At 48.1% G+C, this 20,444-nt stretch overlaps 1 protein-coding gene across 6 annotated transcripts in view; it reads left to right on the forward strand.

The window, feature by feature from the left end:
- Dpp6 (dipeptidyl peptidase like 6) overlaps positions 1-20,444 on the forward strand; it is an 863,175-nt gene that overhangs the window by 732,315 nt on the left and 110,416 nt on the right. For all 6 annotated transcript variants that reach the window (XM_004860345.4, XM_004860347.4, XM_004860344.4 and 3 more), the window contains exon 8: positions 3,296-3,416. In XM_004860345.4, coding sequence (XP_004860402.2) covers positions 3,296-3,416 — 121 coding nt within the window. The remainder of the gene's footprint in view (positions 1-3,295; positions 3,417-20,444) is intronic.

Below are 20,444 nucleotides of genomic sequence, written 5' to 3' on the forward strand. Positions count from 1 at the left end.
AGTCATCAAGGACTCCCAAAGGGGCAAGGATCCTCAGCTGCTCCTTGTGAGCACCAGCCAGACCCCCTGTGGGGGCCTGGGGACCCCAGCATGTGGTTCCGCCACCTGCCCTGGACCCACCGGTCCTGCTTTGCTGCCAGTCACTGTCCATCCCACCTGCCAGCAGCCAGCTGAGGTCTGGGTAGACCCCTGTCACCTCTGAACAGATCCTACTGAATCCTCACATGAATGTCACACAGCTCTGACCTGGAGGCTGCTGGCAGGGTACAACTGTCACCCTTCCCGCTTCCAGCCCCGTCCTTTCCCCTGGAGCTTCCTGCACCTGCTCAGCAGTGCCACCTGCAGTGGAGAGCCATGTGCAGGCACAGTGGGTAGCTGGGCAGGGCCTTGGAGGGTGGACAGGAGGGGCCCAGCACTCAGGATAGGAGAGGGAGGAAGAGTGTCAAGGAGGGAATGCACTGGCTGCCCCCAGGACAAGAAGCCAAGGGCAGAGCTTCCAATAGGACACAGGAACAGTGGCGTGAGGGAAGTGGCTATGGTGTCCTCTCTCTTACTGGAAAAGCCTGTGTCCCCCAAGCATACTAGGGATGCTCAGAAGTGACCCTGAATACACCGAGCAAAGCTTGTGGCTCCTTTCCTGTGCTCATGCACCTCTGATTGTCACTGGGAAACCCAGGCAGAGACTTTGAGGGGCTTTCTGAAAGAAAGAGCGAGGCCAGGGAGCAGAGTAGGACGTGGTCCTCCCAGAACCATGTCCTCAGCTGCAACAGTTGCATCAGGGCCCCAGAACTGTCAGCTGGTCCCAGGAAAGCCAGGTGGGCAACTGGAAAAGAGCCAGGGCTGCACCTGAAGCTGCACAGGACTCAGGGCCAGCATAGACCAGAGGGTTGTGGGCCAGCAGACTCCAGTAAACCCAATAAGAGGACAAGAGGAGCTGGCTGTGGAGGTCTCACAGCCACATGGTGAGCCCCAATACCTGTTCCTCTGTGTGGGTCCTCTCCTTCCTTTTGAATGAGGAAGATGTAGACATAGGTGATGTGAGTGGTAGCATTGTGTCTCACAAAGGTGTGTCCATGATCTCTGGTGCATTTCTGGTTAAAAGTCACACATTTCCTTTGTTAATGAGTCATTAGCAAGAAGCAACATGCCATGAACTGGGGAATCGAATCAAGGCTTGGACTCCAGTCCTGGCCCCTCCTATGCACTGCAAGGAGGTTGGGCTGGGCTGGGCTGGGCTGAGGAATCAGGGTGTGTGAGGACATCCAGAGGTCACCACCTTGCTGGGAAAGGTGTCCCGCTCCGCAGAGCCCAGATTCTCAGAAGTTCCAGGGCTGGAGCCCTTTGCCAGCCGCACACAAAGGAATACATAGTGGGTAGAATGAAAAGATGGCCTGCACCCCAATTTCTGACTGTACCCCAGCATCTCCCCAGAGCCAAGCTGCCAGAGCAGACAGCACTATCTTTTACACAGCCCTCTTAACCTGAATGCTGATGGAGAGTGTGAAACATCTTCAAAGCCAAGCACTCTCCTCATGGCTTGTTCTTTCCTTCCCTGCCATCAAAAACAAATCCAAGGCAGAAAAGAATTTAATATCTACCGCTGAAAATTTTACTTACTCAAAATATTAATTGGTTACAGCAAAAAGATTCAAAAATCTTTTGCGGCTTAGAACACATAAAGGAAGCTAAAACATAAGATATATCTTACCCTTAGGCAAATGCATAAGAACCAAATGAGAAATTAAAGGAGGACATATACTTGTTTCTGGAAGTTTTCCAGTTCATTTCTGATTGAAGTGAGTACTTTAAGAGCCAGGAAGACTGAACAGAAAACTAATAATTGATAGGACTTTCAGAACCATCCTTCCCTGAGAACAATCTGAGTAAACTGCCTTTTTACTGTTTTCAGTATAAAACATTCAATATTTATGCCATTTTCTGTATTGCACAAAATACCTTCTCTCAATAATCTCTTCAGTGACACTAACAATATTTTTCCTGGAATTCCTTTCAAAAATATAAAAAGGATTCGATTCCTATTTATATGATTCAATTTCCATAGACGTTGGATGTTTGCAGAGGCTGGTCAGAACCCCACTGGGAAGAACCTATACAGATACAGGCAGAAAAGACAAGGCCTCAGAGAGCACATGGATTAAATCACAACATAAGAGCTTCCAGAGACATAGGAGATATGATCAAAAAGTACAGTGAATGTTTAACTTTTTTTTTTTTTTTTTTTAATGATTTATTGTGGGAAAAATCACATTACCATGAATCCCCCTCAAAATGCTTCCCCTGTTTTGAGCAAACTTATCCCATCACTCTTGCCACTTTCTGCAGCAGATATGGAAGTTCTGTTTTGTGAGTGTCTTTAGCTGTGCTGTCCTAACTGCCTCGATGTCCTAAATCGATTCAGAACATTTCCCTTTCATGATCATTTTTAATTTAGGGAAGAGCCAGAAGTCACACCGTGCCAGATCTGATGAATAGGTGGATAAGGACTCTGCACCGTGTTTTTACAAGCCTGCTTTTCCATTGGGTGGCATTTGGCAGCAGCAGTCACCATATTTTAATCACATCTGTAAAGACATTCAGGAAAGAGGATCCAGAATAGACAGATGATTCACAGGGACCAGAAGTGGGGAGGGTCTGGGGAGTCCGTGTTTAATGGGGCTAGAGCTTCAGTTTGGGGTGATAGAAAGCTCGGGAGATGGATGGTAGGATGGTTGTGTCACAGTGTAAATGTCCTCAGTACCTTGGAGCTGTGCACTTACATATGACTACATCACTTTCAGAAGAGGCCACACCATGTTTAAAGTCTGACCTCTTGCCAGACGGTTAGTGTCATCTGACGCATGACCATTCCCACTTTCTTCCCCAGCTGCTTGGCTAGCACAGACAGGGGCTCACCATGAGATTTGTATCGAATGCCAAGTCTCCAGAACCCAGTCTCTGCATTCCCAGCCCACCAATGTTAATCACCAAGAACTACAATCACTAAAATATCCAATGCGATCTGATGTTAGACTACCCAAAGCATCATACCACAAATTGTCCAGTCCTGGAAAATGATAAACTTGAGCAAAATCTGTGAAGTTTGAGTTGCTGGTTAATCCCTAAATATGGATGATGTTGCGGTGGGTGACCCTGTAATGATTCTGAGACCACTTGTCTTCTCTCAAATAATTGTAACAGGAGAATGAAAACCTCCTGATGATTTCAGATTTTTTAAGAACACCTGATTGTACCCACTTCCTCTGTTAACACTAGTTTTTTCTTCTTTCCAAATTAGATATTCATCTTTGAGAACAACATCTACTACTGCGCACATGTGGGAAAGCAGGCCATACGTGTAGTCTCCACGGGGAAGGAGGGCGTCATTTACAATGGCCTCAGTGATTGGCTGTATGAAGGTAAGGCTCAGGGCAGCTCAGGGCTGGAGATGTGCACCTGTGGGTGCTGCAGCTGTTGCTAGACCGGGCCTTGAGCTTTTTCTTTGATTTTAACTATAAATTAAACTCCAGTTTCTTGAGGGTTGGCCAAATTGAGAAGATTCTGTTGGAGCTTCAGGGGACCTCCACAGGGGGCTCACAGGTGAAGGGGGCATCACTGAGCCCCTCAACTCTCTGCAGAGCAAGAGGTAGACTGTTGAGTGAAGACCCCTAAGTTCTGTGAACACTGCCCTTGGAAAAAACCAAAAAGCCTTATTTCCAGGAACAACTAGCAAACTGAGTCCTGTGTGTCCCTGACATCTGAGATCCTTGACAAGGTCCTCTATCCCATGTCCATTGGGCTCAGAGCCTGGATGGCCAAGGGAACCTGGTGTGGGTCGGGCGCCAAGTGGTTACGGAAAGGCTGTGGGGTCACCAGGACCCAGACAGGAGAGCCAGCCCAGTCACAGAACTCAGTGGTGCCTCTCACTCCAAGAGCTCAACCTGCTCATCTGAAGGTGGGACCCGGGCCCTGGGCACACCGTGCCCTCGTGATTAGGTGAGATTGTGAGCAGAGTGGGTGAGCACATGACAGGAAATGGCCAGCTCATGGGGATTACAGCTGTTGTTTCTTATAACATAAAAAATAACTCTTGTAGTCATAATGAACGCGGTTACAATCACTGTAACGTTTTGTTGCTGTTTTTTTGTTTTGTTTTGTTTTTTTGTACCGGGGATTGAACTCGGGTCCTTGCGCTTGCGAGGCAGGCAGCAGAACCACTGAGCTACATCCCCAGCCCAGTGGCTGTTATTTTTATTGTAAGGGAAGGTAAGCACTTAAAAAATAAAAGTGCAGGTGGGCTGGGGATGTAGCTCAGTGGTTCCGCTGCCTGCCTCGCAAGCACAAGGACCCAAGGTTGATCCCCGGTACCAAAAAGAAAAGGTGCAGGTGTCCAGGCAGCGTTTCACAGGCTGCCATCCGAACCCCTGTGGAAACTGTGTGCCTGAGACTTCAGAAGAGATCATGCCTATGAGGCACCCTCCAGGGCCCCAAAGAGAAGGGCCCTCATCCTGGCAGCACGGCCTCAGCTTGGTTCTGTGACTAATCTGCTTTAAAAATCCATAACCAGGAGATTGAAAACATCTTTTTTCAGCATCCTCTTAATGAAATAACTCATTGCTTTGCCATTCACCTTAAGCTTTTGCTTTAGCAAATCCATTGAAAGGGATTTTTTTTCTTCAAGGCATTTACATTACCAGAAATTGTGTGGATATGATAACAGAGCCCCAAATATTTTAAATCAATCTCAGTGATGTGGCAGCTTAATCTACTTAGTGTTGTTCCCAGGAAGGTTCCATATGCTGATGCTTAGACTTCTGAAGTTAAGGAGCCTAGGCAAATCTTGCTTCCTCTTTTAATAATGGGAACGTGTTGCTTTTGCCTAACAGGTTACTTAACTGTTTTATCCTAGACCCTACCTTTAAAGGGGTGGTTGGGCGGTAACTGGGGGGAAACATGTTCTGAAAGCGTTTGCAGTGGCCTGGCTTGCTTAAAGAGATCAGTGTGGAGCAGAGGCTAAGCCACATGTGTGGAAACAGCCACTGTACTCTGTCAACAGCAGTATTGATTTGTTTCCTAAAAAGAATCTCAGGTATATTGAGTGTTGCTGAGTAGGGGAGGGAGATGAGGCAGGATACACAGGAGCTCCGAACAACTCCCTCCCTTGAGCTGAGAAGCCCACAGTCAGCGTGGGAAAGGCTCCTGCAGTTCACTGAAGCAGTCGCTGTAAGCCAAATTTCTAGCTCAAGGCTGGCTTAGCACTGTCACTGTCCCTGTTCCCTAGAGAGAGTCCATGGCTCAGGGTGACCAGAGACTGGTTTTGATAGCCAAATTGCATATCTGTTTTCTTCTGTACAAATATCATGGAGTTCTATAGAATTTTTACTTTAATATAAAAATAAAGGCAGCATGAAAGTATCTTACAACTGCATTACACTTTTCTCAAGTTGGTCATCCATAAACGTAAAAAGTTCCTTGAGTGTTTTGAAAATCCTGAAGGAGGATTCTGCAGGAAATTGCTCTTTCGTGCAGGGCTTGATAATAATTTTACAAGAAATTAGATATACAGGCAAAGAATCGTAATTCTCCAAATTTTTATGAAAGGTTCTTTGTTGCCATGGTTATGGGGCTGGTATATTTTCAAGTTACTCCTCTTTGTGTATAAAGTATTGTTAGTTTGCTCTTATCCTTATCATCCTTCACATGAGATACGGAGGTGCAGCACAGAATTTGGGGCCCATAGTTTTCTTTTCTTTTTTGTTTGTTTGTTTGGTACTGGGACATAGTCTTCTAATAATAAGACTTTAAGTCATTAAATGTTCCAGCTGTACGAGGAGCCCTCCATTTGTGATTCACCCATGTACACCACCCAAAGCCAATACAACAGCCAGGCATGATGGGGCACACACACCCCTGTAATCCCAGCTCTCTGGGAGGCTGAGGCAGGAGGATCACAAGTTTGAGCCCAGCCTGAGCAACTTGGTGACTTAGCAAGACCCTGTCTCAAAATGAATAATAAAAAAGGGGTAAGGTTGTAGCTCAGTGTGAAAGCCCTGGGTTCAATTCCCAGCACAAATAAAAGTTATTTTATTTATGCCACTGTCATGGAATGGCCCAGGCCTTCGGGAGGGTTAAATGGGCTGGGGCCTCTTCCTGGGTGTGTACAAGGTCTCGTCTCCACTCATCTGAAAGGAAAGTGGGGCCAGGCGCTGTCAGTGAACTTGAGAACCTACTCACAGAGCAGAGCCTGGAATCACCCGGCTGGGAGGACAGAGTTGAGAAAGTGGCCTGAAGGGTATTTCTGTAATTTGTTTAAAATCTGGCTTGGTGTGGATGACATTTGTTATGGCTTTGATTTCCTGTGTGCCCTCTGGGTGAGTCCGTGGCTGAATGTGCTCCTGGGAGGCGGGACCTGGTTGGAGGAGGTCACTGCGTGTGACCTGGAAGGGTGTGTTCTTGTCCCTGGCTCCTCCCTCCTCTCTCTGCTTCCCTGGTGCCATGGGGTAAGCAGCTTCCCTCCACTGTCCCCTTCCCCCTGCCTTGGAGCCAGCCAAGCACGGTTCATCAGACCTCTACAAACCGTGAGCCAAGATGAAGATCTCCTTCTCTAAGGTGGGGGTGTCCAGTACTTTCTCCCAGTGGCAGGAAAGTGGCTAATGCAAATTCCAGTGCTGAGTTTCAACCATAACTAGTGCAGAGCTTACAGCCACTTGGCACCTGGGGTCAGCCTGGGGACCTGCTTGACAAGGCTGCAAAGCCTTGGTGGAGGAGCAGGAGGAACGTTCCACACTCCTCCATGCCAGCCCCTCCTGGCATCCGAGCCCTGCTTGGTCTGAGGACCATCCTGTCAGAGTGTCCAAAGCGAAGTCCCGTGACAGCAGTGTTCATTCCTCCTGCCCCTGCTGGACCCATTGGCTTCCCCACTGGGCCTCTCCCCACTTCAGTGGCCCTGACTGCTGCTCCTGAGTCCCACTTCCTCCCCAGGCAACAGCCTCTGACCATGCAGGCCCCGTGATGCCCCTGACCTGTGCCCATCTGCTGAGAGCCTCTGAGAGATCATCTCTGTGCCCCGTGCCCACCACTGCCTCTTTCTGACGGTGGAGCCCAGGCAGTAAGCACTTTGCTCTTCACTGCGTGTCCCTGCTGACATTCAAATACTTACCCAGAGCAACGTCAGCTAGGGCCAGGCCTGTTGTGCAGTCTTTGCACAGCTTCTCAAAGCATCTTTTTTCCCAATACTAGGGATAGAACCCAGGGCCTTCAGGCTGAGCTACATCCCCGGCCCTGTTTTTTTATTTCTATTTTGCGACAGGTTTGACTTAGTCTTGCTAAGTCACAGAATTGCCCGGGCAGGGCTCAAACTTGCAATCCTCCTGTCTCAGCCTCCAGATTACAGACCTGCACCACCACAACCAGCTTCAAAGCACCTTCCAGAGTCAGCACTAGTGATTTCATGGTTTTCTACTCCAGTGAAAGGTCAGATGGGTAAATCTGAATTACTGACATTTTCTGCCTTACAATTTTGAGTATTCACGAAGGCGAAGAGTTGGGGGAAGCATCTTCAGAGACATGTGGAACTACCTTGAACATGTCTACCTCCCACAGAAAATATGTCGCTGAAAGGAAAGGGAAAGGATCCCTTATTGATTCATCTAGTTCACCCCATATGTTCCACATCCCACTAGGGCAAACAGAATGATGAAGTAGCATTCCACATGTGACTTGCATGTAGGCTTTAACTGAAACCTATAGCACGTTCAATGTCTTTGTTCCCAGTGTGTCTGCTGTACACGCTGGCTGCCTGTGTGCTAAGGGCCTGTTTTATGCTTGTTGTGAACAGACCAAAGCCCATTTGGACCATGAATGACTGTCACCATCTTTTAGTAACTTTCTGGGTCTCGGGCTCTTAGAGGTAGGTGGAGAAATTCAGCCCACCATCTTACCCGAGAAAGGTTTCATGCCTTCTCTTATGCGATTTTTAACACTCCCCTCACCCAGTCATATACTTAGAGAAGGATGTTTGGAATTCTTACGGATTGTAGACTCTGCTCTGGTGGAGATTCTTGATTGGGCTCTTCAAACTGCACCTGTCTGCAAGGTACCCGGTGAGGACACTTCTGTCACTAGTGAATTTTGCTCAGGTCATAGGTCAAAGTGGGTTTACACAGCTATCACACATCCCACAGACCAAGCTGAATGTGTGTGTGTGTGTGTGTGTGTGTGGCACTGAGATTGAACCCAGGGCCTTCTTGGTGAGGTACATGCCCAGCCCTTTCTTTTTTTTTTTAATTTTGAGACAAGATCTTACTAAGTCACTATGTTACCCAGACTGAGCTCAAACTTGCAATTCCGCTACCTTAGCTTCCCAGACTGCTGAGATTACAGGTGTGCACCACCATACCCAGCTGAAACTGATATTTTAAAAGTAGATCATAAGTCTGCTAGTACAATGAGACTTCAAATAATGTTCAAATGTCACGTCTCTGCTTTCCATGATGGGAAATGTTTGCTGAACAAGGAAGTCACTGTCAGTAAATGGACCAAACCCTGGGACTTCTTCACTAAGGTCTCAGGAGGAAGAGCTATGAAGAGGGTGCAGGACTGCTCCTGAGAGTGCCACACCTCCTACAATCTCTGTGATTCTGGGTGAGGATTTAACCTCTGTTATCTTGTGTGCAAAAAGATCCCAACTGTATTTGTTCCCTAAAGTTAGAGTGGAAATCAGAATGAGCCAGGGCACATTGAGAGTCTTAGAACAGCAGGAACAGGTGTACTCTAAAGCTGTAAATTTACCTGGTAATCTCCAAACCATGTGAAATTGGAAGGGCTGCTCCACTTTTCCACCAAGGATTGTTGGGAATCAGAAGTATTCCTGTGTCATCAATGACCCCAGATATCAGCTCTGCAAACTCTGAGGCTTGAGTCCTCCTACGTTCTTGGCTGCAGTGTGTTTCTGTAGAAGCACAAGTCCCAGACCAGCCTGCAGAGGCTTCAGACACAGTGCGGGACTCCCTCCAAGATCTCTTCTCCCTCCTTCCAAGTGTCTCTGTCCCTGACACCCCACAGAGATAGCTGCTTTCCTTATGCTCCAAAATTCCTGTAACTCAGCACGAATGATGCCTCATGATTGCTTGGAGAAATCAAATACTTTTAGAAGCTGCACTGGCTGCATCCGTAATGTCTAAAGAAGGAAATGAAAGTGACAGTCGCACTGAATGCATCTCAATGGCATCGGTGTGTACAGCTCTCAGACCTGCAAGGTGCCATGCAGCAAGCACTGGCTGAAGGAATACCCATGGTGCCAAGCAGAAGGCATAGTGCATTTGATGTCATGAATACGACTGTCCCCATCCGGCCCTGTCTCCAGTGCCATCTGTGTCCTTGAGTCAGGGCACCTGGGATGTGAACCCTGAAGAGATGTGGAGAAGCCAGAAGCTATTCAGTAGAGGCTTGCTCAGCTCTGCCCAGCAAAGGGAGCAAACAGCCTGTGGGCCTCCCTCCCTTCTGCTTTCTCCTGTCAAGCAAGAGGTGCCTTCAGATGTCTCTGCATTTGCGTGGGTAACATAAGAAGGATGCGCCACAGCAGGACTAGAAGCTGCCGGGACTTGCCTTAGAAGGTGATAACCAGGTCCAAATCCTCACTGTGTGACTGAGTTCCTCCTTGCAGTCACTGGTCCTCTAGCATCCATGCCAGCCACCTCCTCTTGTGCCACCAAGTGCTCTCAGACCCTTCTGCACCACACCTGCCTTTCCTCTCTCCAGATGCTGCCTCACCACTGCCCCCCAAGTTTGCCTATGGTCTGTCTTTAGTGAGCAGCCTCCCATGCTGCTGAACAGCCCCTGAGGGGTTTTCCTGAGGTTGCTGTAGACCATCCGTACTCTAGAGCAACACAAAGTGTGCTGACCTCATTTGCACATGTTCTACCTGCACTTTCTTGAAGGTATCACAGGGCTATTGATTTTGTAGTCACAGAGTCATGGAATACTGGCCCCAAAATGCACTGTAGCATCCATCCACTGGAGGTGAAATGTACCTTAGCAACCAGCTTAGCAACAGCAGCAAGCTGCTTCCAGAAAGGGCCAGGTACTAAACACTTTAGATGTCACAGGCCATGTAGTCTTTGTGGCCACTCAATCCTGCTATAGTAGCATGAAAGTAGCCATGGACCACAAGGGACAAATACATGGCTGCCTGTATTCCAATAAAACTTTATTTATGGACAATGAAATTTGAATTTGATATCATTCTCTACGTCATTAAATGTCCTTCCTTTTTATCATCCATTAAAAAAAACACGCAATCAATTCTCCTCCTTGGGTCATAGAAAACCAAGCAACAAGTGCAATTTGTCCCAAAAGCCCTAGTTTGCAACTCTAATTAGTGCAATTGTCACATTAACAGAGGTGATTGCTGCCATCTAAAGGCTGAAGTGGCTGAATTTCTCCTACTCTGATTATCTGAATCAAGATTGTTTATGCTGACAACCAATTATTTCAAATCACATCTCTGAATGAATCCAAAGCAATTGGAATAAACCTTAAAGGCAAGAACTGTGTCTTCCTCTGTATGTGTCCCACAACACCAAGTGGATTTTTAAGTGCTTGACCAAGGTCCAGAGCATGCTTTTGATGGGTTAATACACAGAGAGAAACGTGTTCCAGAACCTTCCCGAGGAAATCACACCAGTACCCTCACACTCCTCCCTCAGCAGAAAAAGATTTGATGATCGAAAAAACCAGAATGACTGTTAACTTCATTTTTATTATGGGCTTCACTTTTGACTCCCAAGGATGGAGGAAGTCTAGTGGTGCTGTGAATGGCAGCAGCCCCCCTGCTCAGAGCTCAGGGGTAGAACCACAGCTGACAGACTCTAGCTAGATTGTACCCCTGTCAATGCCAAGCCACAGTCTCTGAGTGAACAACCTTCATGTGACCTTGATGTGATTGCCTGGCCCAAGCCAGGCCTGTCACTGATACACTCACTTCACCCCTCAGGAGCCCTAGAATGCTCTGCTGTGGGGACCTGGGCCTGACAACATTCTGCAGCCTTCTCTGGCCACATAGCTGGGGAGCTGCCTGCCCCCCGTCCCAGGCCCCTCACCATGCACCCACTGCACAGAAAGCTCATCCATGCTGTGCGTGCGAGATGAGGCTGGGTCAGTATTCACGTCACATGGGCATTGCCCTCTGGATGGGTCCTCTCGGCACCAGCATCTGCAGCCGTCTCAGTTCTAGACAAACTGTTCTCACCGGTGCAAATTAGAGCACAGCCTGGTACAGCTGCAGCACCCAGGTGTTCTGGGGATGCTCTGCTTCTCGATATCAGTTGGGGTCCCAGGCTACTCGGCCTTCCCCTATTTAGGCACCACAGGCTCACCATGGAGAGAGGAGCCTGCTGGAGATTGAGTGCTTGTATACATCCACCTTATTCACTGGATCTGGCATCATGCGACTTCTGGCTCTTCCCTGAAGTCAAAATAACTATGAAAGAGAAATTTTTTGAATTGATTCCAGACAGTGAGGTAGGCATGACAGCACAACTAAAGACACTTACAAACGAGGGCTGGCAGACCTGCTTCAGAAAGTGGCAAGAATAATGGGATACATGTGTTTGAAGTGAGATGAAATATTCTGGGGATGGGGATCAATGTCAGTGTATCTTTTATGACAATAAGTTTTAATTTAAATATTCACTGTGTTTTTATCATACCTCATAATCTGCTTGGACTTGTGAAAATCAGAAATAAGAGAAATAAGAGGGGGAAATGTGACCTAAAGGTACAGAAATAGTTTCCCTTGGCCTTGAGAAGTGTTCCTTGCAATTTATTAGCTAATTCTGAGAGATTCTGACATATAACATATGTTCAGTGGTTACAGTTTTAAAGCTTTTAAATTATGCATTGCTTATGAGAATAAGCCGAACACATTTTCAGGTTGGTATAGAATCTTAGTAAAATTTAAATACTACTGGTTGAAATACGTGCTATTCTAGGAGGTGCATGGTCAGTTTCTGGTTCTCAGTCTGAAAGCACAATGGCTGTCCTGGGAGAGTCACATGGCTGTCAGGCTCATCCTAGGGTGTTCCATACTTGGAGAGGGAGGAGGCTGTTGTCACCTCCAACCACACAAGCTCATGATTCTGGGCACCGAGTCCAGTTGTGGACCCCAGGGGCCCCAGCAGAGTGCGAGAAGGCTGACTCAGCCCTGCATGCTGTTGCTGGAGTCCATGCCCAGCACCTCCCAGGACCTCCACACCTGCAGCTGCAGCCTGTAGCCAGGAGCAGTGATTAGCTGAGCCCTGGAGCACCCAAGGGGGTGAGGGGCCCTTTCCTTTGCTAAGGGCAAAAGAATTTCACCATATACCTGTTCTTTTTGCAAAGGTAAATGCATCTGGCACTCTGTTTATTAAAAAGAAAAAGCAAATGGCTGTGTGGGCACCAGGTCCAGAAAGTGTTGGGATTTCACTTAGATGTTACCCCACTGGGACACTGCCAGAGATGTCACCCATGGAGGTCACAAGCTCCATCCCCACCTCAAGACAGAACTACAGGCCACTCAAGCGTCTCACATCAGCAACACCCTGGCATTATTACTCAGTTCATTCATGGGTCTGCTCAGACCCCTTGACTCCACCACACAGCTTCCTCGGAAGGTGACATCTCACCTGCCACCACATGGCTTCCCCTCCAGGCTGCCTACATGTCCAGACATTTGCAGGTAGCAAAACACATCCCCTGAAGACACCTGGTGCTTACAACACCCGTGCGGCCCTCACTCACCAGGAATTCTGTTTCCAGTCTGTGCCAGGTGCTCACCATCACAATGGCCACAGTGGGGTTTGGAGCCCAACACTTTGTCCTGTGCCCATGACAGAGCAGAAAGAAGGGAGAAGGGAGATAAAGGAGAAGACATGGACCTATCTCAGAAATGACGGGTAGCTGGCCCAACCAGGGAGTGAGCACCCTCTGCCATCCACCACACCTGGTGATCCAAAGCCCCCCATCAAGACCTCTGTGGGAAACAGGGGTCAGTGAGACCTGGACCTGCTTCAGGGAAGTTTCTATAAGGCACAATGCCACTTTGTCACACCCTACTTGTATGGTACAGATCTCTACCACATTCATACACATTGGGCAGAATGATATATTCTGATTCAAGACTATAGAGATGAAAATTGGAAAGCCAAGCAATCATTAATCCATTAGTTTAAGAATGTATTCTCTTTAAAAATGTTTTATTCCAAATTTCCTTCTCTGGTGATTTTAGCAGAACTTTGCTCCCAAGCTTGTCCAATTTCTTTCATTACACAGTTTGTAATTTGGGATCCTGTGAGGCTTGACAAGACGTAAGTTCTTCCTGCAGTGGAAACGTCAACAGAGCTGGGACAAGTTGATTAGCAGTGTGTGGTTGTCCCCAAACCGTCATGCCACTGGGAATATTCATGCCCTGCCCTTGCAGCTGTGGTCAGAGAGGCTTCTGTGCTCCAGGGTTGCCCAAGCCAGACAGTGTCCACCGGTCAGGGTCCATGCCGCTCCTGGCTCTGCTCAGACCATGCCGTTCTGGTTTCTTCAAGCCCAGACTCTAGCAAAGTCGTTGGACACCTCAAGGGCCTCTGGGATTTAAGGACACAGGGCAGACCCTAACATATGGTCATTCTCTCCACTATGTCTTGAACCTGCCAGGGCCCTGTCATGCCTCGCCACAGCCATTCTAAGATTTTGGGTGCTCCAGGGTGCTTGGATGGTCATGCACATTTGAAGAAAGTAGAGCCAGACATGAAGGAGGAGAAGCAGCGGTGAGTGGAGGAGTGGAATTTGCAGACCCCAGGCAGAAGGCTGGTCCACCTACCAGGTGGCCCCCTTCTCTAGGGTCCTGGGGTGTGGCTCATAGTCTACCAGCCAGGGATTTTCATTCCTGCTTCTGCTTCATGGTGGCACTGAACTGAGCCTGGGACAGTCCTCACTGAGGGAACCTAAGGTTGAAAAGGCAAGGGAAATTATGTGAAGGGGCTTCTCCAGCTGCCTAGATGTGGCCTGTCCAGCATCAAGCCCCAGGTGGTTCTGATTCATGCAATGCAAAAACAAAAATAGGAATAATTTGTGTGTATGGAGATTTCCCAAAGCAGATAAAACTGGGAGAAAAAGTGTGTGTGTGTGTGTGTGTGTGTGTGTTAGAGAGACACAGAGAGAGTGGAATTCATTAAGCTATTCAATACCTGCTTTAACTGAGCTCCAACATCCTGAAGGTAAGCACCATTATGGTGGCTATTGCTTTTGGGGTTCCTGCAGTTTGCTGTCCCTGTCCTGTGTAGCAGGCCCCACCCCATCACCCACTCCCATGGAATGTGGCTGAATTGGCTTGTGCAGCAGGTGGATTTGCAATGAGCCATCTTGGTTCTTGGTTCTCCCTAGGTGACCATGGTAGGACACCATTCCAAGCCTCCCAGTCCTCACAAGCAGCCCCTGGACAATCCCCACCTAAATTTCTCCAGTCACAGACACAAGCATTTGTTTTCATCCCTTCACTCCCCCACACACACACTGAATGAGAAAAGGTGGTGGAGATCTAGGCCATCCATCAGAGCCTAGGAGTAGCTGCGCTCAGTTGCCAGGAAGTTGGCAATGAAAATCTATCTTGAGCCATCATGGCGACACAAGGGAAATCAAACCCACTTCCTTCCTTTTTCCACTAAAGGACCAACAGGTAGAGATGCTGCCACCTGGTGGTCATTTCAGGCACACTCAGGAGTAAGCCAGGTCCCCAGGCTCAAGGGAGTTGATTCATGGGAATTTGCGGATCTCTCTGATGATAATGAGGCCCTCACAGTGTGTAATATGCAAATAACACAGCACTGATTAGCAAGGGAGCTGTGAGCCTTGCAAGGTAAAAGCTCCATTTGCCTTCTGGCTTGATGTTCGCTGATTTCTTTTTTAACCCCCCATTAAATTCTGCTCTCAGCACCTTGGATAAAATATTTAGTGGCAGGAAAAAAGGCAGCAGATGCAAGGAGGAATAAACAAGATTTTCTCTATTTAGAATAAGGCCATTTATTTCTGAATACAGAGCTATCAGGTGTGTTATTTCTGTCTTCTGCAATTTTTCAGGACCCAGATTTCTCAGGGTGCTTTGATTTTGTCAAATCTCGATGCAGTGGAAGTGGTACAGCATTCACAGGCACGGCTGACAGTCAGAATCCGTGCAGGGGCTTGTTTCCTGCAGGATGATCCTAAACGCCACCTCACTGCCTGCCTCTTGCCACATTAAAAAATGACAATCTGCAATGCTGCTATCACTCGGGCAGGTGGGTTTCCAAATGGTTAGCTGTAGCCGGGGCTGCCAGACTGCACCAGTGTAACAGACAATCAGCCACTGCGGTCTAGTTTCCTGGTTTGCAATAGCGCAAGAATCAAGGCTAAACCCATTCTGCGGGCCCCTGTGCCACGAGGCTGAGTGAAGGACTTGGTCTCCTCTTCCTGGAGGTCTCCATAACCGCTCCCCAGTGGTGGAGTGGGCTCCAGTCACACCTGCTGTAAAATCAGGGCCCCATGTATCCTAGTGACTGGCAGGGTAAATGTCTCTGAGCCTCCGCTTTCTCCTCTGCAAAACAGAACAACAAAGCCCAGACACAGGTCACTAGAAGGGCTGCAGTAGAACTGTCCCAGTACCCGGCATCTTGTAAATTTTCCCTAACTGGTACAAAAGACATACACCAGCCTTAGTAACTAACCCCTGCCCTTCCTATGAGGTTTTAGTGGAGTTCACAGGACACAGGGCTTACAGGGTTCCTATCAAAGTTAGTGTGTGAATGGCTTGTGAATATTGTGATTCTGGCAGAATTTATCAAAGAAAGAAGGTTGGCGGTTGTGGAGAGAATGAGCTCGGGGTGTGCATGGGAGGCTTCAAGAGGGCCCGAGAAGGTTCCAGAAGCCCAGTGTTTGAGGAGCAGTGGGGGCCTTAACTGAGCTGGGTCCTCTCCATGGGAAGTCATGTTGCTGGGCCTCTGAGTTCCAAAAGCAGTCTTAAGATTCAGGGTTCTCTGCATCGCCCCCAGGGTTCCAACTGGGGAGGGTGCTGGGGTTGGACATGGCCCTTGTGATACTACATCTGCAGCCTGGTGAGCTGGGGGCTCAAGGACAAGTGCCTCACTGGGAGACCCCCAACTCCACCCACAGCTGGATAGACCATCCTGCATTTGAAATCCCCACCAGACCTACCAGCAGGCTCTTCTCAAGCTTCCAGAAGGTTCTACCTGGGATGATTTTCATTTGCAGAGTAGTTCCAGCAGCCAGGGTTATTTCTGCATCTTTGCTTTAGATCACAATTAGCCAGAAAAGCATTAGGAGAAAACCGATCTTAGAATGGTTCCATTTTTAGAGTTTCATGTGCTATTTAGATTTTGGCAAAGGAGAATGCTCTGTGACTATTACTTTTCACTATAAAAATAAGTGGAAATCTTCTGCCAACAATTACACAAAACAAACAGAAGACTCATTGAAAGAACAGGGGAAACATCTGATCCTACAAAACGCAATTAAAATATACTGTTTTTATCTTGGAAATGAATTCCATAAGAGGGTAGGACACAAGCCCTTCTCTAAGTCAGGTGTAAGTTCCCTTGAAACCAAAGCTGTGTCTCTTCTGTACCCAGGGTCTATAAGGACCTTACCCCCTCCAGCATTCCTAGCTGATAGTTCCAGTGGCAATCATGTAAGCTTAGCCAGGAACAGAAACCTTGGAGGAAAATCCTGCTCTGCAGGAAGCCAATACAGAGACATCATGAGCTCCCTCAAAATTACCGCTCAGCACAGTTGTCACCCATCCCACCTGCTCTCTTCAGGGGAAGAGTCCATCTCACCACCGTGTTTCAGTAGAGTGCTGGTTTTCGATGGCCCTTGGACCGCTTAATGTCCTTTGTATTCCAGGAGGGTCTGCCTCGCGTTATAGATATTTCTTATTTTACTTCTAAAATTAGATCTAAAACCATAGGTTCCTTGAGTGGTGCAAACCAGTGATTGTACAGAGGTGGAAGTTGAGTGCCCTTAAAAGCTACCCAACTTGCCCAAAGCAGCCAGCAAAATGTGGGCTCCTGGGAAGAGGAAGGGTGTGGGACTATGGCAGCAAGGGATCAGCCTTCTGTCTGTGTCACAAATGAGCCCACCTACAGGACCTCAGTTTCGTCACCAGCAGTAGCATGGTTATTTATTAGGCACTTGAGGCATGTAGCTATTCGTCTTGGTGTTTATGATGCCCATGTGTTAGAAAGATGAGAACATTTATCTTTCCTGCCCCATAAGCAAGTCAATCTGAATCCATGAACTCCAGAGACCCGAGTGTGCAGGAGCTTGGCCATAGGTTGCTGGTGGCCTCTTCACCATCCCTGTGGTCCATGGAGAAATCCTCACTCTCCTTGGGCCCAGCATCCCTAGCTTAGGACTCTGGCAAGGGACACTGGGGACTGGGGGATGCTGCCCATGGCAGGACAGAACTGCTCCACCCACCAGGGCCAGCACTGCCTTCCACGTGCCCACTGCCGCACCCTCTCTCACCAACGCACCTGAGGCCAAGCTGACTCCTCTCATCGCGTCAGGATCACTGACCCTGCTCCCTCCCTGGACACAGTGCCCCTGGACTGACCGGGTGCTGTGCAGTTAGACTCAAAGTTCTGGAAAGTCCTCCACTGTTGGGAGCAATGCTACATAATTCTAGGGAAAAATCATTTGAGTAGGCCTAGTTCTCCTGCCTACAGGCCAGCAATAACACTCCAAGACATACTTCCATTTTGGCCTCAGGTCACAAGGGAGATCTCGATGATCCCATGATGCTCTAATCCTCCAGGACAAGACCACACCTGTGGGAGACGCCCTGGGAGGAACCAAATCTTCATCTGTGTAGTTCCTGGGAGGAACCAAATCTTCATCTGCATAGTTCCTCATTGTTCTTAGATTTCCGCCGCCCCCACCCAGTCTTTTGTTACACCTTGTTCATCCCAATATGATACTGCAATCTACATTATTCATTTGTTACATTTGTTTCTTTGGATGTACTAAATAAAAGGTGCTGCAAGCTAGGGGTCTTTGTCTTTGCCGCCTAGAGCAGCACTGATCAGACCCAAAGCTCAGCTTCTTCTCGGTCTCATTTTTCTACCTTTCCTGTAATTCGCCGTGTGCTGCCGTGGCTCACAGGAGACCAGGACTTACTGCAGAGGTTCTGGTAACGTCCCCTTCCCCTGTTCCCTACACTCCACATGCAACCGTTGCTGAGGTGTGTGTCCAGGAGCTGTTACACTGCTGTTGGTAGTTCTCATGCTTCTGCTTGCTTTGAAAGCATTTATTGACCCCTCCTGTTTGTTGAACACCATGGAAGGCCATGGATCATACAGGCACTGCTGGGTTCCAGGGTGTCCCAGGACACAGGCAGTGAAGACTGGGCCTGGAGAGCCAGGTTCTTGGATGTGGTGCTGTTGTGGCCCAGAGATGGATCTGGCTCCATATAGGGCCATGTCAAAGGCCAGGGAAAGATGGGTGGGACCTTGTGAACACAGTGCCCCTGCCTCTGCTCATCTCTGGTCCTGCTGAGGTTGTTCACCAGTCACCTGCATGTGCCCTGCCCTGGTCTGTCACCCTGCATGTGGAGGGACTGATGATGCCAAAGGAGCTGGGGCCTCCAGAGTGACACAGCCCCTGAGGACTGGGATTCCCTTTAGGGTCAGGTCCCTCCTGCAGTCCAACTTTCCCGTCATCTTCTCCTAAACAGAGAACGTTGCTAAAGTCACAGGGCAGTGATCTGTAGGCATCACTATGGCTGGTTGATCTGCTGAAATGAAGCAGCGCCCAGCCATCCTCCTGGCTCTGTTATTTTCTTGATGACAGGACTGAAACTATACGCCCAGTGACAGCCCTGGGTGCAGGAAAAGGACCCCACAGACACCTGCCTATTGGCCAGTATTGTCCCGTGTGAGGGCACGGGCACCACTTGCAGGTGGCAGACACAGCCACTGTCGTCATCGTCCAAGGAGGGATGGGTGATTGGGGATGTCACCACCTCTCAGGCATCCTCTCCCTTCACAGTCGAAGCCCCTATGGGGAAGGGGCTTCCAGCTCAGGGACACAGGCTGGGCTTATTATAGGAGAAGCTGACGTGCCCACGTGGAAGGGGGCTCATCCTCTAACACAGAGTGCAGCCTGCTCTTCTCCATCCACATCCTAGAAAGCGTGCAGGGTCACCTGTGTGACCCCTGATGGCCCCTGGCTGCTGCATGTGGTGATGGGAACGGCCCCCGACCCTTCTCCTTCACCCCAGTCTCATGCTGCCTCTCCGGGGCCAGCATGGTGTGCACAAGTGGAATCCCAGACACTTGTTCTCTGAACAGCAGAGCAAGAAACAGCTAATACTCGGTGTAGCTGGGTGCGGAAACTGTTTATAATGCTGTTTATAATTTACAGCTTATTAACCTTCCTCTTAAAAAAACCTTGAGACCTAATTTCCTGTCTGATACACATTGTTTTTGATACCCGGATTTTTAAAAGGTGTTTTCACTGATATTAGGAAATAATTATGTAGAATATCTCAGCCTGATTAGGGTGGCTGAGGCTTTGTCAGGGTTTTCTTTGAAAATATGTATTACAATGAGCTTTCCCACAGTGCATCATAAAAGGAAAAGGTATTCTTACCATTATCATCTTAAAACGAAAGCCATCCGTAAAGAAATTTACATTTAATTTTAAGGGTATAATTTTGCTTTGTGGCAAAAACTTCTAACTTTGACAAGAGGACAAAATAAAGTGAGCATTTTTAAGAAACCTTCAGCAAATACAAACTGTGGTAACTCTCATCTGGTCGCTAAGGCACTTTCTAATTAAAATTCTCATTTTACAACCTCAATCTTTTTTGTAACTTTCTAGTGAATATTAAAAGAATGATGAGCTTTGGCAAAGTATCAGGAAAAAATATAACTGTCTAAGGAAATTAAAAATCAGCACAGGGTTGATAATCCATTTTACCTAAGATACCAAACCAGTCGCTGAGATTATTAAATTAACACAAAGGCGGTGCGAGCATCATGGTGGAACATTCCATTTTACTTTGAACACATTTCGAGAGCTGAATTCATGAGTCTGAGTCAGTACTGGGGCAAAACTGCAGGCCCCTCCCAGGCTGCCTGACCTGCAGGTTCTCACAGGCTGGAGAGTTAGCGCTGCCAGGCCCCACCAAGCTGGCTCCACGTCCCGGGTGGCACTGGGTTGCAGTGGGGGAAGGGAGGGAAAGAATGTGGGGAAATCAAGAGAAGCATCCCTCCTGGGTGACCGGACACCTCTCTCCCTGGAACATGCACCGTTGTGCAGCAGTGAGGATGGAAATCCCAGATGCAGAAAATGCCATTTTTTAAATGTATAACTTTATTACCATTCACTATACACACACATATACAAAAACTAAAATTATTCAAAGA

The sequence above is a fragment of the Heterocephalus glaber genome, unplaced genomic scaffold (assembly GCF_053883595.1).
Source record: "Heterocephalus glaber isolate CG9 unplaced genomic scaffold, H.glaber_assembly_v1.0 deba00000818, whole genome shotgun sequence".
Taxonomy (NCBI): domain Eukaryota; kingdom Metazoa; phylum Chordata; class Mammalia; order Rodentia; family Bathyergidae; genus Heterocephalus; species Heterocephalus glaber.